Source organism: Emydura macquarii, unplaced genomic scaffold, assembly GCF_026122565.2.
Source record: "Emydura macquarii macquarii isolate MOO-44397 ecotype Brisbane River unplaced genomic scaffold, CSIRO-AGI_Emac_v2 contig_71, whole genome shotgun sequence".
Lineage (NCBI taxonomy): Eukaryota > Metazoa > Chordata > Testudines > Chelidae > Emydura > Emydura macquarii.
The window spans coordinates 1,669,872-1,696,728 of NW_027130208.1; the positions used below are offsets into that span (position 1 = coordinate 1,669,872).

At 49.4% G+C, this 26,857-nt stretch overlaps 1 protein-coding gene across 4 annotated transcripts; it reads right to left on the reverse strand.

Annotated features, from left to right (window-relative positions):
- Positions 1 to 525: 525 nt before the first annotated feature.
- FAM3D (FAM3 metabolism regulating signaling molecule D) lies at positions 526 to 26,087 on the reverse strand. 4 transcript variants are annotated; one of them, XM_067540080.1, is made up of 10 exons: positions 25,964 to 26,087; positions 12,933 to 12,999; positions 11,349 to 11,456; positions 10,530 to 10,550; positions 9,255 to 9,378; positions 8,700 to 8,758; positions 5,712 to 5,762; positions 2,868 to 2,952; positions 1,845 to 1,971; positions 526 to 970 (listed from the first exon to the last, which is right to left on the reverse strand). In XM_067540080.1, the coding sequence occupies exons 2-10, from the start codon at positions 12,943 to 12,945 to the stop codon at positions 881 to 883; spliced, it is 678 nt and encodes a 225-aa protein (XP_067396181.1). In that variant the 5' UTR covers positions 12,946 to 12,999; positions 25,964 to 26,087; the 3' UTR covers positions 526 to 880. The 4 variants fall into 4 exon arrangements, with proteins under 4 accessions (XP_067396181.1, XP_067396173.1, XP_067396165.1 ...); XM_067540072.1 differs by having other exon boundaries at positions 12,933 to 13,002; positions 25,964 to 26,065; XM_067540064.1 differs by lacking the exon at positions 25,964 to 26,087 and adding an exon at positions 25,097 to 25,162 and having other exon boundaries at positions 12,933 to 13,002.
- Between the last annotated feature and the right edge of the window lie 770 nt (positions 26,088 to 26,857).

The following is a 26,857-nucleotide window of genomic DNA, read 5'->3' on the forward strand; positions in this document are numbered from 1 at the left end:
TTCCAAGGCCACCATGACCATCTAGCCCCCACTACCCCAAAGGCTTTAGAATTTCTCTGAGACGCTGCGCTAGGGTGACCAGACCTCCCAATTTTATAGGGGCAGACCTGATTTTCGGGGCTTTTTCTTAAATAGGCGCCTATTTCCCACCAGCCCCTGTCCCGATTTTCCACACTTGCTATCTGGTCACCCGAAGCTGGGTTAAAGCAGATACTTAAAGAAGATATCTAAACTTGTCTTAATGACTCCATGGGATGGTGAGTGCACCACCTCCCCAGTGAGCTGTTCCAATGTTTAATCACCCTCCCTGCTAGGAAATTGCATCTTATTTCAAGGTTGAATTTCTCTAACTTGGACTTCCAGCCATGGGATCTTGTTCTGCCTTTGCCAGCAAAGCGGAAAAGTCCCTGGCACTCAGATTTCTTTTCTTGGAAACAACATGGGAGGCTTTCACTCTTAAAATCACATTTAAGAACTCAAGAAGCAGAAGCTCAAGAGATTTCTTCCCAAGGGGTGTTGTGCACTTAAGCAGTGATATTTTAAGACAGACAGAAAAATTAAATACCCAATATTGACATTACTGCCTTCATCTCAACATGTGCCTTATTAATATAATAGAACAGCATGCTGAAATCTGATTAGACGTTGTGAGGACTTCATAGCTGGTCTAGGATACCAGAGCCGACACATCTGGAAAGCAGCATTCAGACGCCGTTATACGTTGGCTGAGAATTAGAAAATAGCCACTTGGCTTGGGCTGTCTTGGAGCTGGGATCAGTTCATGTTGACGGATTCAGCTGGAAATGCCTCCTTCCAACCGAGCAGAACTGTTTAGTTAAATAAGGCTTGGTGCAGGCACTGCTCGGGCGTCTGCACACGGCTAATCCATCTTCCTGGGTATGCAGCCCTCCATTTCCAGGATTTCAGGCCAGCCTTCATATTTGTTTTTTGCCGCATCATTTTTTAAGTACTTTGGAGGGAAAAAAAGAAATAAAGCAAGAGGGTTTGGCAATGGCTGACCAGTGACATAGACAGAAGGCAATGTCAGATTTATAGCAAGACAGTTCATTAGCATGATGTGTCTAGAATGTCAGCTCCCCTGCATGCATTGTCAGCAGGGCTTGGAACACGGATGTTCAACACTGAGCTCTACCACTGGAGCTGAAGGAGATGCTCCGTTAGCTGGTAGCAGTAGTAGGCTGTTGTCCTTTAGTGGACCTGCCATTTAATTAGTGACTTGTATATTCAAGATGAAGGGCACATTTTCAGCAGACAGTGAAGAGAAACGCTCCCAGTGGAGGAAGCTGAGGTGCTGAGCATTTACCACTTGGGGGATAAAGATGATAACATTACAGAATTATCGACCCCGTTCTCAGTCTCTACGTATTTGCCCACCACATGCAAAAGCAGCATCAGTGCGTGCTGTAAGGGGGGGGGCGCAGTGGCTCCAGGCACACATCTGCCTGTGCAGACTGTATGTGTGGGAGCAGGACGAGCCTGCACGGAGAGGTGAAATCAAAGGGGCCAGTCACGTCCTGGGGCATACAGGACACATGGACCCACGTCTCTGCTACTGCACAGTTCCAGTCACTGGAAGGCCTGTGCAGCAGCTTCCCAGCCAGTGGCTTTGGATATGGCTGGAATTAGGAGAGAAGCACGTGTGTGAACAGTGCCCCTCCGGAGGGTAGCCCTGTGCTTTGTCTCAGTGTGGGGCTCAGCAGAGTGGGGTGTTGGATACAGATAGGAGACAGGATGGCATGAATCGGACTAGATCAGACAGGCGCTGACGGTCTCACATACTAACCCAGGCCACAGGCTTAGTCCTAGGGGAGAGGGGAAAATACCTGTTCATAGGGGCTTTTAACCTGGAGCCCTTTTGCGCCTATGAAAATCCAGTTGTCTCGGAAGGCCAGCTTGCTCGCATAGCTGCTTCCCAGGCCAGTCAATAATGTCCGTGCTTCGTCGTTCAGCCTAAAAGAGAAAGGGGAAAGTGGCGAGCTGGCTAGCAGCCCACTCATTCGCTCCAGGGGAGGCGGCGATGCCATTGCATTCAGGTTCTATATTGGTATAAGATGCTCGTCGCCAGAGTGTCTGAGCCTTCCACTCATGCATTATGCAGCACGACTAACCTCTGGCACCTAGTTGTCCTTTCAGGGGGAGAAGGGTGTGCAGGGGAGTGTTCTGTCTGCACGTTTTAAAACAACAGCGCTGAGATTTTTAGCAAACATGACACTGTAAGAATTCGTTAGTCCAAATGTTGGTACAGGTCTGTTAGAGAAGGCAGGTCAAAGAAATGCACCTGGAACTTGGAGCAGAGCAGAACGTGGGGAGGTTTGTGATGGTCCATAGCTCCTGAAAGACTTTATTCCACTGTCTGGGATCTACCCTAAGACAGCTCTGCAGGTTATGCCCCATAGTAGCTCTAAGATACCTTATCCCATCCTCAATCCCCATTTCAAACAGGAGGGCTGTCTGATTGAGTCCTCTGCTGGTCCCGGTTGCCACAGTCTCATGGTAGGAGAAGGACAATCTAATGTCGCCAGCCATTTAGGGTTCGGTAGGTCAGAGATTATTTGCGTATTCAGTGCAGCTTCCCGCGCACTGGTGTAATGTGCTCTCGGCCTGAAATATGGCACCTGCCAAGCCGACAGCTGCATTGTCTGACGTTTCGGAATGATCTGAAGGGGTAGCTCCATGTAGAGCACATTATCCTAATCCAGTCCCTATTGTAATGTAAGGACTGTAGGAACGATGGACTTGGGCTCTGATCCTGTGCCCCTGGAAGTCCATGAGAGATTTGCCATTGACATTGTGGGAGAAGGCGTGGCCCTTAGAAATCAAACATCACCTCTTCACATTGTACTTACTTTGTTGCTGGGTCGTCGTAGGTGGCAACTATCACTATAATGCCACCTTCGATTGCTTTCAGGAAGTTCAGTAGCTCCTTGATATCTGGCAAAGAAAATCAACAAAGACATTCTGCTAAAAGACACAGTACCCGGCCAATTTCCCAAGAGATATACAGATAGGATGCAATTCACCCTGGGCAGAGGTCCAGCATAAGGACTATATACCCTGAGGTCCTGGGGCAGCCCTCAGGGTGAATTGCAGAGGGAGAGAATTTCACCCAACACCATTTTTCAAGTCAGACTGCATTCGCATCACACTGACGTTAGGAGACTAGCCCGTTTCTGACAACAGACAGCAATGTGACTTCTACAGAACTACAACTGTGCAGCATAACCTGCAGCCTGGTTTCATTCGATCTTGCTTTATGTTAGAACAAAAATTGCTCAGAGCTCTTACTGCAACGATCTTTACTTTGTTCGACTAGCTGCTTGGACATGGAGGTCCTGACCTTCTGGAAAGGCTGTGGGTTTTGAAAGATGATGTCTGTCTTCCACTAATTATTTCCTTTTCAATTCTTCTTCTTTGGGTTTCCCCACAGAGCCAAATTAGCCCATTTCTGGTAAGTATTATTGACAGTTTTCCTATCCGGTATGGTTTAAATCAAAGTTCATCACACAGCACCATTTAGGCTAATTAATAAAACACCTCCTTGCTGATTAATTAGCTAAAAGCAATTGGGCTAAACTCATTAGGACCAAAAGCAACTGCCCCTAACATACCCACTGAGCTATTCGATGGTGTGGGTTAATGACAGGGTCTCAGATACACAACAACTGTGCAAAGAATGATCTTCCTTGGGGAAAACCAGGTGAAAAGTCATTTTCTGATGTATTTGCTGAAAGAAAAATATGTGGCTTGTTTGCTCTGAATTCTCCACATTTGGGGGCCGGATCGTCCCAGGTGCTGAATACCCCTCCAGCACCTTTTATCGTCAATGGATTTGAAGGCACTCAGCAATTTGCAGAAGGCCCCATGCACTTTGCAGGATTGGGCCCTTTGTGCCACGTTGAAGGGCTATGTTCTCCCACCGCCACGGTGTGAAAAGTCATCTTTGCCAGCCAAACAAATGGAAGCAGGCGTCTGCTATTAATGTTTGCTCAGTAACTATGCAATTCCACGACAGCAGCCTGAATTTCCTGGAGCGATGGAAGTTACGATTCATTTCACGCGGAACTAAATGCATAGTTCAGGATCCTGATCCTGCAACTGCAGACACCAGGAGCAATGTCTGCCCGTGTGGATCCACTGGCTGCTTGAGGTCCTAGTTAACAACACAACGCTGGATGCAGATCAGCTCGTACTTTGTGTCTCCAGTGCAGCTGTTACCAGCCCACCTGCGCCTGCGCTAATAACGCGCGGTTCTGCAGTGTAACGCTCTATCTAGGGACCTAGCCGGAAACTGCAGCTTCTTTACTGGCCATGCCTATGGACTCATGCACAGCGGATGCTCGGTAACCCTTTTTTAACACAGGCACAGAAGGGCACCAATAGCTATTGAGCAGAACGGGTCTAATCCTGGACACGGCTGAGCACCCAGATGTCCTCTGGTTGAGCTGAGGGTGCTTTGCTGCGCCCAGGAAACACGGAGCCCTTAGCCCTGAGTGTGATAGTCATCACTGGGCAGACGGCCAGAAACAAGCCCTAGGAACCAATTAAGCACCACTTAGGGCTTGAGTGGTGCCTATGCCTGGTGCTGTCTCCCAGCAGGGGGTACCTCGCAGGCGGAGAGCGTCAGTGACTTGTCCAGCTGTTATTAAACACCCTCACTTGGTGTAACCTGGTGTGTCTCCAGTGCTGTGTATAGTCCTATGCTGACTGACACCTGCTGAGGGTCTGACCCCTAGTGCCCAGCCCTGCTCTCTGTTGGCTGTGGGAGGGTGGTAGGATTTGGCCCCCTCGGGTACTGACAGGTGGATTCACCATACTGGAAAGCAGAGAGTGCAGTGGCAATTAAGCAATTTCCTCCCACCAGAATGCAGGTTCAGTTCTTTGGCCGGATGACACTGAAAGGTGAAGTTCCTCATAGATAATAGGTCCACTGCGATCCTTTGGAAGTTCACATACGACCTTTCTTACAGTGCTATCAACACACACCCCATGCTTCTGTGAGCAGCCAGCTGCTCCGTACATGTTTCTGAAGGGCTGGCCTCTGGGCACCGTAGTGTCTACATGATACAAAATGTGGGCCCACTGGTGTCCAGGACACTCAAAAGCTTCATCCCATTAAAATCAGCAGAATAATTCATGTGAATAGAGCGAGAGAGATTTTTAACCCTACAGGAAGATAAAGACTGGTTTTTAAATACATGCTTTCAGATGAATGTGGAAAGCTTCTTAGTATCCATATGCTTGAATCCATAATTTACTATGTGGTCAGAGGGGAAGAAACAAGCTACATAAACAACATTGCCAAATCCCAGTGTGTGAAAATCATGAGTCAGCTTTAATACTCACAAGATTTTAAAAATAATACATTTGGATCTTTTTATGTGCCTTGTTTATTGAGACATTAAGGGGCACGTTTACAAGCTTTACTCCACAGCCATGAAGGCCAGAAAAGTCCTTTGAAAAAAACTAAACCTGAGATTCTCACTTAATAACGTGATTCCAGGAGCAGGGGCTTTAAGGTAAACATCAAATATAAATAGCAAGAGTTGGCAACACCCACTATATTTTACTAGTGAATAAACAGAAGAGGAAGTAGACAGAGCTGGTTCGCGGCACTGCTTGCAATGCTCTGGGTTTATTATAAACGTAAAGCACTCTTAGATGCAGAGTGTTTAGTGAAAGCAGAGCCTTACCTCCAGAATACATGTCGAAGCTGTCTGTTTTCAGGAGCTGGCCAGTTGTTCCTGGTGTGAAATGAAACAGAGTGATTACTTTCTGCAATAGAAGATCTTGGCAGAAATGCGTTAATTTGTCCTTCTGTTCATCGTATGTAGCCAGTGGAATATGTGCAAAATTGTTCCTGGATGCAACCCTGCACTTTCTGTTTCCAAATCCCTTGTAAAGGATCCTGTGCCCATGACTGGCACTGCGGGATTAGCGCAGCCGTCTAGTAGTTGGGACAGGCTCTAGCGCTGCTGAGTGAGCGGAGCTGCTAAAATAAGTTGCCCCAGGCTCATTGGCCATCAGTCCATTGCAGGTCCTAGTCCAGCAAAAGGGATCAACTAGTACAGAGCCCTGTGTCACGACGAGGAGAGGCTCACCGGGTCTCCTCAATGGCCTGAGCTAATGGAGCCGATTGCAGGATTGGGACCATGGTGTGGAATGACAGATAACATTAAATCAGGGGGTGGCAGCATTGCTAGGCGTCCCCCCTGACCCGAGGGGGAGGGACCCGAGCTGCCAAAGGACAGCAGGAAAGCGGGGAGCGCTGATCTCACACAGGTCCGTTACAAAAAGGAACCTTGAACTGTCTTGGGCCTGCCGGAGCGGTACCCGGGAATTATGAAGTGCAAAATTCACCCCCTGAATACGTCCAGCTGCAGAGCTGCTGCTAATAAACGACAGCAAAGATTCGCATTCTCGAAAGAGCAGAGGAAGTTGGCGGTCCCCTAAAACAAACCCCTACATTAAAGCCTTCGGGGGAGCCAGTTCTGCTCTGACGCCCAGGCGACCCTCTGACTTCCATGGGGTTGCGTGGACGTGGGGGCAGATTTCGACCCTCTGTAGCCAGGCTCAGGAGCAGCCGTGCTGTCACCCTCTGTCTTCATCACCCCGCCGCCCACTCCCCCAGTCAGGCCGGAACAAACAAGAAGAGGTGGGCACTGAACGCGCGGGGCCAGGGGCTCCCTCGTGACTGCTCTAATGCCGTGCCCCTTGCAGGCCAGCCTGTAACTAGCTCGGTGCATTGCAGAGCCACAGCTGCAAGAGCCATGGTCTGGCACGCGGGTGGCAGCTTGTACAGGCAATAACACCCGTAACAGGCTGACGGTGATGTACGTTCGCTGCTGGGTGATCAGATGTCCTGGTGTTCTAGGGACAGTCCTGATATTCAGGGCTTTTCTTACATCGGCACCTATTACCACCCAACCCCGTCCTGATTTTTCACACTTGCTATCTGGATGCCCTACTCACTGCTAGCTGATGGCCGGACAGATCTCTCTGCACGGGTCTGCCGGGGCACGGGGGAAGGGCACAAGAGTCTCCTCTGCACCACTTCTAATTCTGCAGGGGCTGGACGCAGTCTGTCTGGGGCTGGGAGGGTCCGGAGGAAGGAGAGGGTAGGGCCAGGAGCCCATGGCCCGGGGAGGAGGAGGAGAGGAAGGAGGGTAGGGTGTGTGGTTTCACAGGGCAGTGCGGCTCTCACTCTGCCGGGCACTCCCCTGGCATCCCGGGCTGGCCAGTCGGGCGAGTTAGCCAGGATTCCTGGTGGGGTCCCTGCCGCAGCTCAGCCTTCCTGCTTCCTCAGACGCAGGCCGGGGTGGGGGGAGGAGTCGGTTTCCAGCGCAGCAGAAGGCAAGTCAGTACACAAACCTCCCAGCGTAATGTAAGCCGCCCAGCTGAGCTGTGCTGGGACTCAGCCAGCCCAGCCTGAGCTGGGGGGGCCCCTCGCACAGTTCTTCCCAAGACATTGTCTCCTGCCAGCCTCTGCGCCTCACCCTGCCCGCCATGGGCCACCCTGTCCCAGCCGAGAGCCCGGAACAAGCAAGGGGGCGGCTGTGAGCTGCTCGCCGCCACCTGGCAGCTTGCCTGGAAATCCGTTAGCAAAACGTCTTTCTTTCTTTCCGTCTTGTTGCCGTGTGACTGTCTCTGGGACAGTGAAACGCTGCCTTTCGCGGCGCTGAGCCATTGTGTGCTGTGCAGACAGGGTGGCTCTCACCTCCCTGGCGGCGCCTGGCGCTGGTTTCCCCATTGCTGTATGGCTGTAAGCAATACCTTATCGCTGTGCGCCCTGGGCCCCACTCTCCGCTGACTCAGGAAACCCTATTGCCTTTCGTGAGTTCTGCCAGGGCTCTGCTTCCGTTCCAGCTTTCCTCCTCACTGGCGGGCTGGGCGGTGAAAGCGCTGGGCTTTGGTGGTAAAGGGTCATTTAAACCCTGAGCTATGCTGCCCCCCACTGAGCTCAGACCCTCCCCGCCGTTTAACCATTTTCTCCGTGCCAACTTCTCTTGCTGGAGCCCGGCAGGACGAGGGAATTGGCTCTCTTCAGCCAGCAGCACCGCTCTGGGAAACTCAGCAGGTGCCAGCGGCAGGGGGGTGCTGGGCCTCACAGTCAGAGGACAAGAAAACACGTAATGGCCAGGGAGGCTCACTCCAGGGATTGACACGTTTTTGGTCAGCAGCCAATAAGGGGCCAAACCCTGAAGTCACAGCCGCAGCCAGACTAGACGAAGACGAAGTGAGCTGTGTGCAGCAGGCGTCTGCCTGGTTACAGATTTCAGGAGTGGGCCCAATGGTGCTGTGTAATGTAATGCTCTGCAAAGCAAGAGCCAGGTCCCCAGCGGGTGGGAGCCGGCATCACCCTCCTGAAGTCAATGCAGCTGAGCTGATCTCTGCTGGCTGGGGATCGAAGCCTGTCCGTGCTGGGCAAGCATTAGTTGGTTGATAGATAACTACCAGCTGCCTGACAATTACGCAGGGAACTAGCTCTACACCTATAGCTACAGGGATCGTTGCTACTCCCATTGACCGACTCATTTCCTTCCCACGGAAGCAGTTGGTTTCTGGAGCTGAACAGTTGCCCAAATGCACAGAGACGGCCAGAGCCGCCAGCCCTGCTGCAGTCCGTGCGGGACCGGGCTCACTGTGTACAAAGGGGAAGGGCTCCCACACGGACAACTCACCGTTCACTAGCGCGATGTTTAACCCTCGGCCAATGTTATTTTTCACGCCGCTCATGAGACTGGAAAACAAAACCCAGAGAAGGAAATGGCACGTAGCGTCCTCCTAGAAATGGACCAAATGAAGGCGCCGAACATGGCCATTCTGAAAGGGCGTCTGCAGGCAGGGTTCATTTTAGGCCAGTTACAATATTCATGAATGTAGCAGCAGGGAGGCCTATTGTCAAAGGATTTTCAACCCCATTGAAACCTATGACCATCACCATTGTTACCAAGCTGTTTTTCTTATCCTGTTCTGTGAGCAGGTGCTTTTCCTACCTTGTTCTCAAGCACATCCCATATACTATGTGGGGTCCACACTTTTCTCTTTCCTGAGTTTGATTTTATCAAACAAATAAACAACATAACAAAGATCAGCTGAACCCTTCTCCCCAGGCTTGGCTGCTTCTAAGGTTCCTCCCTCAAGACTGCTCAGCCCACCTCCCAAGTCCTCTTCCAAGAGAGTCCCTCCCACCTTCAATGTAATATGTCTTTTTTGTGTGCTACCTCAGTACTTACATCGTATTTTCAAAGCACATAGAAGGCCCAACAACATTGGCTGCTCCACTGCTGATTCTAAATGCAAAAGAGTTTTTGGGACAACTTTTTTTAAGCTCACACTTGTTTCGTGGGGGTTGGGCCTCTGAAGGGAAAAAAGAGCAGACTGTAAATTGCATTGCACTGCACAGGAAGCCTTTGGACATTTCTTAATACAGGTAATCTGGTGGGGATTTTCAATGCATGGGCCAAATCCTGAGGGGGCTGCCTCAGTCTGTACTCAGGCACACAAATGGGAGTCTGAATCTAACCTGAGCAGAGACTTCAGTGTTTGGTGCACTGGGTGAAATTCATCCCTGTGCAGCTCATGGAGCATGCACCACTTAGGCTATATCTACACTGCAACCTGTGGGTGTGACTAAAAAGATGCCCCCAAAGAGCTGACAATTGAATACGTCAGTGTAGCTGTTGGGGGGGAGGGGGTTGCCTCCCCAGCCCTGGGAATCCCCAAAGATCCACACTTATCTGGACTCTAGTAGAGGCATTGGCTTATCCACTCTGAAAGCTTAGAGTTCTGCTGGGACTCCAAGCCCTTGGGTGAGCTCCCCCATCCTATTGGCACCACGGCGGCAGGGCCCAGAACGCTGATTGGCGTTTGCCAGGGAACTGATGCTCTCCCTCACACGCTCAGCCTGTGTCGGGGTGCCCAGACCTTTGCAGGGTGCAGGACAGAAGTGGGGGAGACAGCTGACACCCATCCCTGGGAAGGAAGGATCTATGTCCAAGAAGGACACTCCATAGTCAGCACCGAGGAGGTATCCCCATTCTGAACATACAGAGCCAGCAGCTGGGATTCCCCAAAGCCTCAAACTCCCTCGATTTTTGAGGTCAGAAGGGCCCATTATGATCATCTAGTCTAACTTCCTGAACCTCACCCAGGGACTCCTGCATCAAGCCCGTGATTTCAGGCTGAGCTAGAGCGGATCTTTTGGACAGACATCCAGCCTCGATTCCAGCTGTCCTTTGGGAGATCTTGAACAGGAAGGGGCCACTCGACATCAAGAAGAGTGGCAGAACTGGGGCCTCTGTGTGAATATTTGGCAACAATTCAGGCACCACAGACGAGCTGCGGACCCCACTGGAGTTAAGAGGAGAACTCCCAGTCACTTCAATGGGGTGTGATTTCACCCTGGGCCTGGAAAACTGAGCCCCAGAAATTTGCCTCGTTAGTTCTCGGCTCAGAGCTCCATGCAACCTCCCGTGTCGTACAACGGACACTGACAGCGTTATACTCACTGGGCAGGTCAGTACTGGAACCTGGAGAGACACAAACAACAGAATTACACTCAGGAAACATCCCATCTTCTTGCCTTTTCCTGACCAGAAAGAGACCAAGGCAGAGAGTTGAGGAGGACGTTGTGTGTCTTGCTGAAAAAAGCCTCTGCACCCCCACAGTTCTGGATGAACGGGGCGGGCTGGTGAGCCCCACCGCTTCGGTGAGCTATTTACATCTTTCTACGTGAGAAAAGACGACTGATCATGGCCTTTGACCAGGCGCCATGGACGCAGAGACAGCGACTCAGCCAGCGAATGCAGGGGCAAACATCTAGGTCCGAGCCAGAACATCTGCACGGCTATTTTCAGCCCAGCAGCACCAGCCCCACAAGCCCGAGTCAGTTGATCCAGGCTCTGAGACTTGCCGCCACAGGTCTCTTTCTGCTGGGTGGGCGTCCCCTACGTCCCTGGCCACTGGCCCAGGTCCCCAGCTGGAGGCATGAAATGATGCAGCGTTGCGGACAAGGCACAGGTAGCCTGCTCGCCATCACTGCCCCATCTTCCCCCGGGGAGCTGGGCGAGTGGGATGGAGCGCATGCTGTCCCCAGACCCACTGAGGAGCTGGATGTGAGATCTTACGCTGTAATTCCTGGCCCCCGGGCAGCGGGTGGGGACAGCATATCCTCTTCCAGCCAGGAGGCAGAAACACGGCAGCTGACAGGATCAGTGGCGCTGCTGACTGCATAGCCCATGGAGCCCCCTAGTTCATCAAAGGAGAAGCCTCTGATGTATTCCAGACTGGCCCCCGCTGTCCGTCTGGTACCGCAACGATGAGCTTACCCAGCCAGCTCCGCAAACTGATGACCTTCCGCTGCGTGTCGAAGTACGTCCGTACGAAGAGCCACGTGGCACCCAGCACGAACAGCAGCGCTGCTACCCGGATCACGCCTGCCGTGGCATGGAGAGAATGAATCACTGCACCGCCACCCTGCAATGGGGCGGGGAGACCTCTCTTCCCGCCGTTTGCCACGGCCATGCCTTCGGCTCTAGAGAAGGAGAAGTCTCCTCCGCCCTTTGAAAAAGTAAAACCTCATACTTTCTTCAGAGGCCTGAGAGTCCACCCAGCGGTCAGAGCTACGGGGCAGAGCCTTACCCCCACACAGACCCCCTTCCATGTGGCCATGGCTGGTGCCCAAGTAATTACCGGCACTTGGCATTAAGTAGGTCATCAGCGCCCATCCTTCGCCTGTTGCATCTGCCCTCTGTGTGCCCAGCCTGAGAGCACAGTGCTGCAGAGGGCTGGCCAGGAAGCCTTTGTCAGTCAGTTCCCGTACAGCCGCAGGGGACGATACAACCAATGCGTGGGCAGAAGAGCAGATACTTCCAGGTCCCCGAGAGCGGAGGGGCAGGAAGTGATGGGACGGGAGTCTTGCTCGTCCCCTGGGAGGTGAAGGGACGGGGGGGCCATGACGGTGGATGCTCCAGTGACAGCGACTCCGCTATATGTCTGCAGCCAACCCTCTCCAGAGCTCAGGGGTGTTCAGAGCTTGGGGCATGGCCCTTGCTGGCTCCAGTGGGTTTGCTTAAAGGATCCTGAATGTAGCCAAGAAATTGAGTCACAGCATGAGACCGGGAATCAGGCTCTGCCACTGGCCCACTGTGTGACTCTGGGCAAGCACTTGGCCGCCACGTGCCTCAGTTTCCCCATTCTTACATATAAATAATATGCACCTCATGGGGTTTTTGTGAGTTATTGGGGCTGGGCTCAATGTACTGGGTGGATTCTCTGGTCTGTGCCATGCAGGAGGTCCAGCTAGGTGATCATAATATCTCTTCTGGCCATAAAAATCTTTGGCTGTATTAATGAATGTGTCTATAGTGCGTTGCAGTCCCTGGGTGAAAGGTGCTACATAACTGCAAAGCATCATTCACGTTATTCTCCGTCCTAAAGTAAACCTGATGAGTTCAAAACCCATGTAAATCCTTCTGGACTTCCCAGCGCTGGGAGGCTTATGAATCCCAACGAGGGACTAGGTCCAGCTGAACGGATGTGAATAGAAATCTGACTGGCATTTAGTTTAAAAGCAACGTTCGGTGGAGCACAACATTCTTTTCCTGCCTTTGAAACATGATTTGAGCAAACATTTATACTGTATGTGAATGGCTCGTAGGGAACCAGGACTCTCTCTGCGCTCATCGCTTCCCCAGGCTGGAGGGATTTCATTGGAAAAAGGAGAAGAGGCTGAAATATCTAAAAGTTATTAAAACCAAGGCTGCATACTTATTTACACGTTGCTCCTTTACACACGCTGGTTGAATACGTTAAGTTAGTGGTCTTCATGCAAACGAGAAACAGACCCAAAGAATATGAACAAAGGGCATTTTTTATATTCACTATAAAAGACATATCCTCTCTCCTCTTACCTGTTAGCCTCATTTTAGCACCCAGCTACAGTGGAATCTGGGCTCTAATCAAAGCTCACAGGTCAACCTGCTGAAACAGAAAAAGTATCTTAAAATTTAACTATCATTCACAAAAAAAACAGATGAGTTTAATTTAATTGCTGTGGTAACATTACTAGAGTATTACTTGAGTATTTTTGCAATAAGATGTCACACCAAAGAAGCATCCCATTAGATAGACAGACAGACAGATAGATAGATAGATAGACAGACTTGATTCGGCTGTGATGGCTCTTGTAGAGTTATTACAAGTCATTTTTATAAGTTTCAGACGTTTTATATTTTGGGCTCAATGATATTGGCCCAGCATACATTGTTTTAAACTTATTTAATTTTTTAGACCATCCCTGGTGACTCACCACTTATTCTTTGAACTCTACGGGCAATGTTTTATGTTCTACTTCAAAATGGATCAAATTTTTTTCTATCTTCTGCTAATTATAAATAAGATGAATGAGTTTTAACATTACTAAAAAATGTATAGCACATTTTTATTACAGAATATTTTAAATCCCGGTTCTGTGCAGTCCCCAGTAAATGAGATGGTCTGTCCTGTCATTTCAAATCTAACCCATTACGAGTGATAAAAGGATGCCTGAAAGGGGATATTTACCTCCTGCGCTACATACCCGCATGCTGCTTCTGATCTGACACACAGAATGCAAGGGGCTGTGGAGGAAGGATTTCTTACCTCAAAGCCTTGCTTTACCTCTTCTGGGAGGCTAATTTTAACTGCCTGACATGCCCCCCAGCTCTGGTTTGTTCACAGTTAAAGGAGCAAACGATACTTTTGTTAGATCTTCTGTGGAAAATTTCATAGAGCTGTGCTGGGTGCTGTGTCGCCTGTCTGATGGGCGGACGATGACAGCGGCTGCCAGGCTGCGGTGGAAGGAGATTGCATTTCTTTTATGTAAAGAGGAAGAAAAAAGATCCTTCCCTCGCTCCCTTTTCTCCATCCACAACCTGTCTGACAGGTCATGTAATCAATGGGCCAGAGAGTTACTGAGAAACCATCTCCCGGATTTTTCATTTCCTGCTCAGACTTGGGCAATGGCCCCATACTTGCACAAGGGCTGAACGTAACCAGCTCCAGCTGGGACTGACAGTGTTTCTAGTGGGTGTGGAGGGCCATGGTCTAGCCCCTCTCTCTGCATCCCACAGAGGGGCATGAATGCAAGCTGGTGAGCACCCAGCGACGCTCTGCGTCCTGGAAGCACGTTGCCTCCCTAGGCTCCGGCTGCCCCCCCCCCCACCCCATTCTGACTCTGCCTACAAGGCACAGTCGAGTCCCCAGAGCACGTGAGGAAAATGATTTTGCTTGCGGCCCATTGTGCGTCTTCGAAAGCTGGTGGTGCCCCCCAGAAACCAGCCTGGCCAGATTCAACCACGTGGGCCTTCAGCGAAGATCTAGCGATAGGTCCCTGAACAGCCCAAGGCTGCATTCCTGCATGAAATCAGTGGGGGATGGGCGTGCCCCAGCAGATCCCAGAGAGGGAGCATCCGTATGGCCCTGGAAGGGCGGTGACGAGCTGCAGGTGTCTCCTCCTGTCTTCATGCTGCTTATCGTCTCTGATCTGCTTCTGGACTCTCCATTGCTCCAGGACACTTGCCCCTGTGGCTCATTCCCAGCCCCGAGGTTGTGAGTGATCATCCCGTGGGACATCATGGGCCTGCACCCGCCCTCCTTGCACACCACAGTGCCCGTGGAAGTCAGCAAAGCCTTCACAGCTCAGAATCAGGCCCACGGTGTTTCCCACATGACCCAGTCGGGATGCTCGAAGCCCCATCAGGTGAAGATGCGCTGTGTGTGTGGCTGTCTTTGCCACCAAGAGACGTTGGTCTAATAATAGATATTCCCTCACCCACCTTGTCTCACCAGTAAACTGGGACCAACACGGCTACAGCGCCGCTGCACGCAGCACGTTAATTTCGGGATAGGTTAGCAGCACCGGGGGGAAATGTTTGCATAACGAAGGAGGAAGGTTTGTAGGAAAAGATGTTCCTGGCTGGAGTGGCCCAGGTCTGTGCCAAAGCCAGGAATGAAACCAGAGCCCTGGGCCAGCCAAGTGCCTTACCCACAAGACCTTCCATTTAGGAGGGGCCAAGTCCTTATATTCTTAGCAAATTATTGACCTTTCTTCCCACTCTGTCCCTCCCGTAGGCTCTGCTAAGACAAGGGTTTTGAACCAGTTACCAGGCTGTACTGGTTTTAATTTTACTTGATGCGAATATTGAAGCGCACCACGGAAGAGTTCATGACACCATGCTACGCCAGGATGTGAGGGACAAAAGGCGGGTCTTTGTTTCCTTATCTGCATTTCAGAAGGAAGACAGACGCTCAGTGCGTGTGGTTGCTTCACATCTAGGTTTATGTATGATAAATATTTGTTAAGCAATATATTGCCAGTTAGCAGCACTGCAGGGTTTTCTGAGCCCAGAAGCCCTTATTTACAGGATATCCTATTCTGTAGTGAATTTACTACAGTGAAATGTTGGTTTGGCCCCAACCACTGGCCTTGACTGTATGCGTCAAGGAAAACGGACCTGAGTCACACGTATTCTGTTCAGCCGGTATTGTGGTTGCAGGTGTTTCTCTGAGTTGGCATGAATGTAAGAGCGTCATTCCTTTCTACAAGGAAAGAAAAAGTGGGAAATTCCATTGTGACTTATTTTACCGGAGTCCTGTGTTAATTAGAGAAACAGGAAACTGGAGAACTGCCCCCGTATGTTGATTCTCGTTAAACACTAGACGGTGGAATCTGAAGAAACGTTGCCAGATTTTAGCTGTTTGCCTATTCTGAGCATGTCTGCAAGGTGCGGCTGTTCAGGACTATGTCTGATCATCTCATCTGACCTTCTGCGTATCACAGGCCACAGGACTGCAGCCATGGCTTCCTGCAGCTGGCCTAGCCGCACGTGCTAGAGATGTCTGAACAGGATGCTGGAGCATTTAGGCTAGAATGACAAATCCACAATTCCTAGGAGCCCCAACCTGTTTACTGCGGTTTACTGCCCAAGGTTTTGTATGCCGGTCAGATGGTGCAATCCTGAAACAAACACCCCAGCCTGTCTTCAGCAGCCATTAGTAAAGTCTTCGCCGTTTCTGACAACTAATGTTTCAGGATCTCAAGCTCACAGGGCCAAGATTTAACCTCACGACTAGTTTTGCCTTTCACAGGCAGCCCCACGGATTTCAAACTCACCTAAGGGTTGGCAGGGCTAAGCCCTTCGGGGGAGTCTAGGGAATACCCCGGTGACATTAAGTACTTGCCAGCGGACAGCTCGAAGGGTCTCAGAGGCAAACACTGTATATGCCTGGGAAGTACCAGTAAAGGCAGCCAGACTGGCCCCCTCCCCAGAACGGCTCAGTTCGTGGGAGCCCCCTTGCGCTGTCTGCCAGTGGCGTTACACTGGTGCACGTGAGATCGGATGCAGGCCCACACTGCAGCAGCTAGCAACAGCGAGCTCAGGAAGAAGAAAAGGGGAGCAGGGGGCAGGAGCATCAGCCCGGGCTGCCCAGCTCCTTCTCTTCTGACTCCGAGATTCCCTCCATTGCCCGTGCTGAGCCTTGCTCCGGTCCTCGCCCAGCTTTCTGCAGTTCACTGGCCCGGTGGCTGTTTGCCAAGGCAGCCGAGGGAGCAAATCCCACCCAGAGCACCCAGCCAGGCCAGTGAATTCTCCGTCTCACAGCCCTGCCCTGCAGTCAATGGCCCAGCGCATCGGAGGCTATTTATCAGCCAGCCAAACGAGGTCTCTGGCAAGCACATCCTCATGCTGTAGTCCAAGGGTTCTCAAACTGGGGGTCGTGAGGTTATTACGGGAAGAGGGTTGCGAGCTATCAGCCCCACACATGCCGGTAAGGGTGGGGTGGCGTGGGGGGCTGGGGCTCATCACAGGCTGAAATATTTTCAAAGGGGGTCCCAGCAATACAGAGTTTGAGAGCCCCCGCTGTAGCCATTGCAGCTCCTTCGTGCTGTGCCTGGGCAAAGGCAAGAGACGCAAGGATGTTTTCACACACACACAGCCTTGATAATCAAAGAAACAAGGACAGGGAGATATATAGGGAGCTAGGATGGAAGGGACCTCCTGGGCCAGCAAGTTCAATTCCCTGCTATCACAGCCAACTCCCTCGTATCATCCTCTTCATAAATTAGCAAGCGCCATCTTAAAACTAATTCGGAGTTTGGTTGGGGACAGGAGTGTTTCCAAGAAGGCTTTTTTCTCCCCATTTCCCCATGGGGGATTGACCCCCTTTGCAACCCCCCGGCACAGCTGACCCCAAATCCAGTCTTAACAGGAAGAGAACCATTTCCAGGAAGGCTCTTGCAAAATAATCTAAGGAACTAATTGCTTCCTCCCATGGCCCAGCTCTTACCCATCACAAAATGTGGATTCGTAGATGCACTTGTTGATTTTGCTGCAGAGTATGCAGCAAGATAAATGGCATTTAAGCCAATAAACAATACATCTTTAGGCAAGTAATTTACTTGTTTCGCCATTTATCTTTGACTTAATCGCAAATCAAACTCACTGGGCCAAATCTGCCCCTGGTGAAATCCCCAGCACTTCACTAACATACCCCAGGGATCATCTTATCCCTCTTTCTATGAAGTTCCCTTTTAATTATATGGATTGGTTTTGGAAGACACTCACTGAAAAGCAATGTATTGTATCATACACTAGGAAGCTACCAGCTGGAGAGACAGTAGAAAGGAAGACGTGGACGATGGTGGAGATGGGGGTAGGGTGGGTGAAATGTACAGATTGTTTGGCTAAGCAATTAAAAACCTTTCCTGGAACAAACAGAGTCCTTAATAAACATGACTCAGGCAACACTTGTCCTTCTTTACAGGATTCCTATCAGACTCTGACATTAAAGGAAACTCTACCTGTTAAACGTTGGACCTTTCCAAGATATTGTTTGCAGCAGTTGGTCCTTAGGAGAGGAATTTCAGAAAATACGTATATTCTTGGAGAGCGTTTCAGAGATTCAGAACTCTCCAGTTTGTGAATGTTCACATTCTCCTCTTTATACTGGAGGAAAACTCAATTTAGCGTCCCAAGGAAAATACTGCTCTTTCTTTTTTACTTTTCATTTCACTGCTGTACTTCTCTCTTTCCCCTGTCAGGCTGACGACCTCAACTGAACAACACACATATACACCCTCTTTGTCTCCCTGCAATAGACATTTCTAGGTACTGAGCCAACCAAAATATGGAAGATAAGGATTTTCCTTTAAAAGAAATCAAAAGAAATGTAGCACAGACAAAACACAGACACCAAATCCTGAATTGTGTCTCACATGCATTATGCAGCTTTGGAAAATCATAGAATCACAGCATTGTAGGACTGGAAGGGACCTCGAGAGGTCATCTACTCCAGTCCCCTGCACTTATGGCAGGACTAATTATTATCTAGAGCAGCCCTGACAGGTGTTTGTCTAACCTGCCCTTAAAAATCTCCAATGATGGAGACTCCACAGCCTCCCTAGGCAATTTATTCCAGTGATTAACTACCCTGACAGTTAGGAAGCTTTTCCTAATGGCCAACCTAAACCACCCTTGCTGCAATTTAAGCCCATTGCTTCTTGTCCTGTCCTCAGAAGTTAAGGTTTTTCTCCCTCATCCTTGTAACAACCTTTTATGTACTTGACAACTGTTATCATGTCTCCCCTCAGTCTGCTCTTCTCCAGACCAAACAAACCCAGTATTTTCAGTCTTCCCTCACAGGTCATGTTTTCTAGACCTTTAATCATTTTCGTTGCTCTTCTCTGGACTTTCTCCAGTTTGTCCTCATCTTTCCTGAAATGTGGCATCCAGAACTGGACATAATACTCCAGTTGAGGCCTGATCAGCATGGAGTAGAGAGGAAGAATTACTTCTCGTGTCTTGCTTACAACACTCCTGCTGATACATCCCAGAATGATGTTTGCTTTTTTTGCAACAGTGTGACACTGTTGACTCATCTTTAGCTTGTGACCCACTTTGACCCCAGACCCCTTTCTGCAGTACTCCTTCCTAGGCAGTCATTTTCCCTTTTGTATGTGCACAACCGATTGTTTCTTCCTAAGTGGAGCACTTTGCGTTTGTCCTTATTGAATTTCATCTTATTACTTCAGACCGTTTCTCCAGTTTGTCCAGACCATTTTGAATTTTAATCAAAATGTAGCACTTGCAACCCCTCCCATCTTGGTATCACCCACAAACGTTATCAGTGTACTCTCCATGCCATTAGCTAAATCATTGATGAAGATATTGAACAAAACCGTACCAGCACCAACACCATTCCCTGCGGGACCCCACTCAATATGTCCTTGCAGCTTGACTGTGAATCACTGATAAGTATTGTCTGGGATTTCCAACCAGTTATGCACTCACTTTATAAGTAGCTCCATCTAGGTTGTATTTCCCTAGTTTGTTTATAAGAAGGTCACGCGAGACAGTATCAAAAGCCTTACTAAAGTGAAGATATACCACATCTACCGCTTCCCTCCATCCACAAGACTTGTTACCCTGACAAAGAAAGCTATCACCTTGGTTTGACACTATTTGCTCTTGACAAATCCATGCTGACTGTGATTTATCACCTTATTATCTTCTAATGTTTGCAAATTGATTGCTTAATTATTTTCTCCTTTATCTTACTGAGTGCTGAAGTTAAGCTGACTAGTTTGCAATTCTCTGCGTTGTCCTTATTTCCCTTTTTATTTGGCAGTATATTTGTCTTTTTCCAGTCCTCTGGAATCTCTCCCGTCTTCCATGACTTTTTGAAGATAACTGCTAATGGCTCCGATATCTCCTCAGTTGGCTCCACGAGTATTCTAGGATGCATTTCATTAGGCCTTGGTGAGTTGAAGACATCTAGCTTGTTTAAGTAATTTTTAACTTGTTCTTTCCCTATTTTAGCCTCTGATCCTACTTAATTTTCACTGGCATTCACTATGTTAGATGTCCGATTGCTACTAATCTTTTCGGTGAAAACTGAAACAAAAGAGTCATTTAACACTTCTGCCACTTCCACATTTTCTGTTATTGTTCCCCCCCCCACCCCCCTGCGTGACGGGCCTACCCTGTCCTTGGTCTGCCTCTTGCTTCTAACGTATTTGTAGAATGTTTGCTTGTTACCCTTCATGTCTCTAGCTAGTTTACTCTCATTTTGTGCCTCCGCCTTTCGAATTTTGTTCTGACATACTTGTGTTATTTGTTTATATTCATCCTTTGTCATTTGACCTAGTTTCCACTTTTTGTAGGACTCTTTTTTGAGTTTCAGAGCATTGAAGATCTCCTGGCTAAGCCAGGTGGTCTCTTGCCATACTTCCTATCTTTCCTATGCAATGGGATACTTTGCTCTTGTGCCCTTAATAATGTCTCTTTCATAAATTGCCAAGTCTCTTTAGCTGTTTTACCCCTTAGACTTGCTACCAAATCCCTGAGTTTGCTAAAGTCTGCCTTCCTGAAATCCATTATCTTTATTGTGCTGTTTTCTCTCCTACCATTCTTTAGAATCAGGAACTTTTTACCATTTCATGATCACTTTCACCCAGGCTGCCTTTCACTTTCAAATTCTCAGTCAGTTCCTCCCTATTTGACAAGATCAAATCTAGAACAGCCTCTCTCCTACTACCTCTCTCCATCTTCTGAAATAATTTTTTTTGTCTCCAATACATTCCAAGAACTTGTTGGATAATCTGTGTCCTGCCATGTTATTTTTACCAACAGATACCTGAGTAGTTGAAGTCCCCCATCACCACCAAGTCCTGTGCTTTGGAGGATTCTGTTAGTTGCTTAAAAAAAGCCTCATCCACCTCTTCTTCCTGGTGGTCTGTAGTAAACCCCTACCCTGGCACCACCCTTGTTTTTTACCCCTCTTATTCTTACCCAGAGACTTTCAACAAGTCTGTCTCTGATTTCCATCTCAGCCTCCGGCCACGTGTATACATTTTTAATATATAAGGCAACACCCCTTTTCCCCCCTGCCTGTCCCTCCTGAGCAAGTTGTACCCTTCTATATTCCCGTCATGCATATAATCTCACCAAGTCTCTGTGATGCCAACTATGTCACAGTTGTGTTTATTAACTAGCATTGCAAATTCTTCCTGCTTATTCCCCATACTTCCTTCATTAGTGTACCGACATCTAAGATACTAATTTGATTTCTCCCCCTTATCCCTGCTATAGCAGCCCTGCTTCCCCCAGGTTCCGACCCTTCTCCCAGGTCTCCACGGTTCTGACTTACTTGTGGGCGTCTGTCATAATAGGCCCGCTCTGCAAATGGTGCAAATCATCAATGCTCCATTGATTTTAGTGCAGCTGTGCCAATTTACCCCTGCTGAGGGTGCCTGCTAGCTGAACAGATCGATGCAATTTGCTTTGAAATGATCATTGTTATGCTCAGAGCATTTGTAAAATGTATTTGTTTCTGACTTAGAAATAGCTGCCAGTTCCGAGAAGCAGGCAGTTGAGGGAGCTTGTGTTGATGCCCTTAACTGTGTATTTAAGAGGAGGCAGCGTCTTCGCCAGCAGCCTTCCCTCCAGCATCAGCATCACTGTTCTCTCTGAGGATGTTCAGGTAGGCCGTTTAAGCCTTTTTCCTTCTTGCAAGTCAAAAGGGGGTGTGGAGGATGCAATCTTGCTTTGCCCAAGAGTGGAAAACCCTGGCTGACAAATGGGTCTCTAAGGAGACTTCCCAGCCCAATGCCAGGCTATTTTGAGTGGTAGAACGCCGAGGGTGTTCAGTACTGAAATCTGTATGGCAAAACTTCACCAAATGAATCAGAATTAATTTCATAAGCGGGCTGGGCGTGGGTTGGTTTATAATGACATGGAACAAATCTATTCTTACTTGCGATACGGGCAGAGTCAAATGTGATTAGCTGGGCTATTCCATAGGAAAACGCTACCTGCCAGATGTTTTTTTTTTAATGGTTCAGCTCCTAAAAATGTTTGGCCAGAGGCTTACGGTTGTCAGTCATTTGAAAGGCTAAGTTATGAAGGATTTACAGCTCCTGTAGGTACATAGTTAATCACTGAATAAGGTCAAGGTGAAAGGCAGGTCCCTGGATCTTCAGTTTGGAGCCAAAACGCTAGAGCCATAGCTGAAGTCAACAGAGCAATGCTGATCTACGCCAGCTGAGTATCTGCCCCAGAGCTGGGAAAGGGTCTAGAAGTCCACCAGGTTTTGCAGTGTATATGCAGGAAGACCCCCGACCCCTCTGCTGCTTGCCTGGAGTAAGGGGCAGGCAGCGTGAAGCTCCCGGAGGTGGCAAGGGTGAAGGCTCAGAGGTCACCAAGGTCAACACCATACAGATAATGGGCTGGCTCTGCTCTGCCGCCACTGCACAGTGGATTTTCAGGTTGGCTCGGCCACTCTCGCCTCTCTTAGCTGTTGCAGGGCTGGTCCTGACAGGTGAGCGGATGAGTGAGGGAATGGCAGCCCTTGTAAGAGCAGGGCATGGGTACTGATGTGCACGAAGAGGTGCAGCTGCCTCTGGTGAATGTGGGGCCTGAACGTGGCAGGAAGCCCTCCTGGTGCGGGGCAGCCCTGTTAGCTGGAGCTCTTCTAAATACGCCTCTTCCCAGGAACTTGCCTGGATGGTTCCCCCTTCGTCTCACAAGGACTAGAACCCTGCTCAGCCTGGCGCCCGCTGTGCTGGAGAGCTGCTTACGGGGAGAATCATGCTGGACGTCACACCTGGGTCCCACTGGTCCTGATGGTGGTGACGGGGCCATTGAGGAAATGGGGGCACCTACCATGACTTAGCTGTGTTCTCTGCACTGAGTCCGGTTCCTTCTTCCTGCTTCTTGCTTGTTCCTCTCCCCCGGGTGTGGCTGGTCGGCTGGATCAGTGAAGAAGGGGTAGGCAGGCAGGGCCTGGCGGGATCATCTGCAAGCGGCAGGACTCAACAGAAGGCCCTGCCACGCCCCACTGGACAACCCTCCCCAGCTCAGCGCACTGGGTTAGAGCGTGACTGCCACTGACGCAGTTCCCAGCGCCGAGGATCCACCCTGATGTCTTCTTATTCTTGGTTTGCCTCTGTGGTCCCGCTTCAGTGCCCATCACAGAGCCAAAACCCAAACCACTGTGAACTCGGCCTGGCAGTGAGATTTCCCCAAGCACTGTATCCTTTGGGCTACGTCATTCCTTCCGGCACGGGGAGCTGAGGTCACCCAAGAACTCAGCAGGATTCACAAAAGGCCTGGACAGTTCTTTGGATAGCAAGAGTACCCAGAGTTAGAATGGTACATCCTAAAAAACCCTCCTGCATCCGGGGACAAGCCAGACACTGGTTAAGGGGGGTGGGGAGGAAACTTTCCCTGGGAGCAGATTTCTCCCTGCGCTGGAAGCAGCTGGTGCTGGCCACTGTCAGAGCCCAGATACTGGCCGAGGTGATCCTTGGGTCTGCTCCCGTCTGGCAACTGCTGTGTTCCTATAGCACGCCGAACCCACCCCTCAGGATCTGCCCTAAGATTATCAGGAGTGGTGATGCAGCAAGAGGCAGGTCGATAAGCGGAACCTGTTCTACTGCAATTCCCCAGCATAGCCACCAATTTCTGCAGGTTAAGAAAACAAATATAAAAAAGCAATGAACACTGGGAGAGCAATAAAAAGGAGGAAATGAAGAGGAGGGAAACCATGAAAATAGAGAGATAAAGAAATGGACACAGTGTCAACATACGGCAGGTGACTATCACACCTGCGAGCTCAATGTCTAATTACCCTGCCCTTTGTTTGGGCCATCAATTACACTGAGCCGTTGGGTCAACGAGGAGCGCGCTAGACAGCTGCGTATTATGGAAGGGCAATCAAGATTGCAAGGCCAGAGACGGGTGGTGGTGAAATCTACAGGGCCGGATTGCTGGGGTTAGCAGGAGTGAAAAAGGAGCTGGAACCATCCCCCAGACGTTCCCGTAAACCTTGCTGAGTTCTGCACCGGTGCAGCTGAGAACCAAACCCAGCCGATGATGTTTTCATTCCTCCTTTTTAAGAGCATCCCTGTTGAGAACTGCATACACTGGGGATGAATGTATAGTCATCTAAAGAAGATAATAAAACACGTAGGACCCGAAGCCTCCCCTACGGCATCGTTTCTCAACCTGTGGTGGGTACGCGAGACACAGGCAGGGGGTACACGGGGAAAAACAGAGTGAAGAGGAGGCAGGTGGCAGCTGCCGACTTCTGGGGAAGCCGGGCGGCAGCAGCCCATTTCCCACCTGGCCCCAGCTCCCAGATGGGAGCACACTGGCAGCCTCCTGCATCCTGCAAGCTGGCCTCGCAGCTGGGTGGCAGCCACCTGCGCCCCGGCTCCAAGCAGAGGGACAGCCTCCAGCGCCCCGGCTTGAAGACAGGCAGCAGTCACCTGCCCACATCCATGGGTCCCAGCCGGCGCGGAAGCCTCCTCTGCCTCAGCTTGGACTGGGTGGCAGCCCACCCCCGGCTCAAAGCCCAGTGCCCAGAAAGCTTGTCAATGTCACTGCTCTAGCTGAGTTGTGAAACTGACATCTGACAGCCCCAGATTTCACCAGTTACCCTCTTGTCCTGTCTCTCTCTCACCCCTTCCTCCTCCCAAATCTATGGCATAAAATTCGGCCTGGTGTTTTATATTCTCCAGCATTGGCATGCTGCTCAAAGCCTCCTAGCTTTGGCGAACATCACCTCTAGCCCAGGTACATACTTGAGTTGTGCACTCCTGGTGTAAAGGTGGTAACCCTACCCACACTAGATCTGACATCTGTCCTATCACGGCCTTATATACTCAGCCCTTCTTCCAACATATGGCTCCCATTAGTCTGTAAATATAAAACCCTGTGGAAGATTGAGTGGTGGGTACTTATTGAAATTTTCAGAAGTTAGAGGTACTTGCTACTTGCAAGGTTGAGAAACACTGCCCGATAGCACACTGGGGTCAGATCGGCATTAAAGTCTGTGCTGATGCCGCGCACAGATCTGCAATTTACAGATCTACGTTCTTTATTTACAGCTGTGTTCAGCCGCAGCTCTGGGTATTTTGAACAAGAATCTGATGAGATGTCTCATGGGACAGTGAAGGGTTCATTATTATCCAACCTCTGAGTGCTACAGACGAGCCGCACTAGACGTGCACGACACATGATCATTACATGGGTACCTTGTCTTCTTCTGCTCCTTCGGTTGGTCGTTTCTCTGTGCCTATTTCCTTGCCATGGGATGAACTTGTAGCTCTTCGGGGGGAAGGACTGTCCTTTCTGTTACACGTGGTACCAGGGGGGCCTGAGCCGAGACTGAGCTCCTCAGGTCCCATCAAAAACAACCAATCAGTAATCGGCAGTAACCACCGGCTCTTAGACTAGCCACGGACATTACATTTTAATTAGTCACAGCATTTGTTCAGCATGGTACTAAGAAAACCAGGTTCCTTTTAGAACCACTTCTAGGGCTATTCCAATATCAGTAAAGGAGAAAGACGTTTGACACAGCGCACACACCAGACAACAGGTTCTAGCTCCAGTTAGTCAAAGGACAGGCAGAAACAGAAATCACTCAGGGCTTTAACATTAACTCTCGCCATAAACAGTGCTGCCCAAGTAATCCTGGCTGGAAAATGTTCCTTTGGCAAACTAGATACCTAGAAATAAAGAAGTGTAACAGTAGAGAAAGGAGTAGAAGGAAGGAAACCTATCACCAAGTCATAGCCTGTAAAAAGTACCCCAGCTAATCCAATTTCACCCTCAACGTCCCCATGTTATACGAATGGATAATAACTAACTGAGAAGCAATATGCTATCCCAAGTAGCTGCTACTAGCTGTGTTTTATGTTACAGCCAGCCACTGCAGTCACCCTTGCAAGAGAGCTTGAGTCAGATTTAATTGTAAAAAACATCTACAGTGATAACCAAAATAAAGGACAAAAATCTATTAGTTAGTTATACTTAAAAAAAGCCCCTCTTTCCCTGCATTTTCCCAGTAACACGAAGATATCTGAGCTCTTTTATGGACTGAATTAAAATGTACATACCCGGGAAAATGTCCTACAGATCTCTTCACTCGCTAAAGGCTGTGTTCCAAATGGGGCATTGTCAGAGAAAGGACACAGGACACCTTTCTGACTAAGTTTCGTAAATCTAGTGATCCACGGGGTTGAGTCCATGGTACAGCCCAGCCCCTCTGTGAATCACCACATGTACCTATGCTGCAGGTCTAATAAATGTGAAATCAACTACACACAGCTTAGCAGATCGGAACAAACCGCAAGAATGAGGAAGTCTGTGTGGTTATTCACAGGGAAGCTCAGTTCTGCACTGACAAAAATCTCTATGTGCAGAGAAAGGGATCAGCCATAATTACCTGTTCAAATGTAGCTCATTCTTTTGTTTTTTCCTTTTCCCTTTTTGTTCACATTTAGCTGTCCTCCACCACGTTCTTTCTCAACTTCTCAGCCCAGGAAGTTGTATGAACAATCCCAGAGTCTCCTGTGCTGCTTTACTGTTTAGTTTTAAAGTAGTTACTATAGCAATTGTAATAGTACTAGATATAATCACTTACCTGCAGGTACAACTGAAATCACTGGGCTACTCACCTAAGTAAAGCTTTTCAGAGTCAAACCCCAAATTACAGCAGAGAAATAAAGCAACATTGTCTCTGTGAGATGCTCAGTGACTTTATAATGTGGTTGAACCACTGTTCAAGTGGGGGGCGAAGTTAGTGTGTGTGTGTGTGTGAATCTAATTTACACCACCGTACACCTCTGAACTTGGCCCACAGTGCAGGGAACACTGCAAGTTTGTTATATAGGAAATAAGATCTGTTTAAAGAGCCCTCAGGGTATCAGGAGAGCAAACAGTGTCAAAACGCAGGCTGACACAGCATTCAAATCTGATGCAGTTGGGGAAAAAAACTGATTATCAAGACT

Excerpts from the sequence above, each read along its gene's own strand:
- FAM3D (XM_067540080.1), bottom strand. Across the intron at positions 2,953-5,711 it reads CTTCGACATGTATTCTGGAG|ATATCAAGGAGCTACTGAAC; the intron begins GTAAGGCTCTGC and ends TTTCTTTGCCAG. Across the intron at positions 1,972-2,867 it reads TACGACGACCCAGCAACAAA|GCTGAACGACGAAGCACGGA; the intron begins GTAAGTACAATG and ends TTTCTCTTTTAG.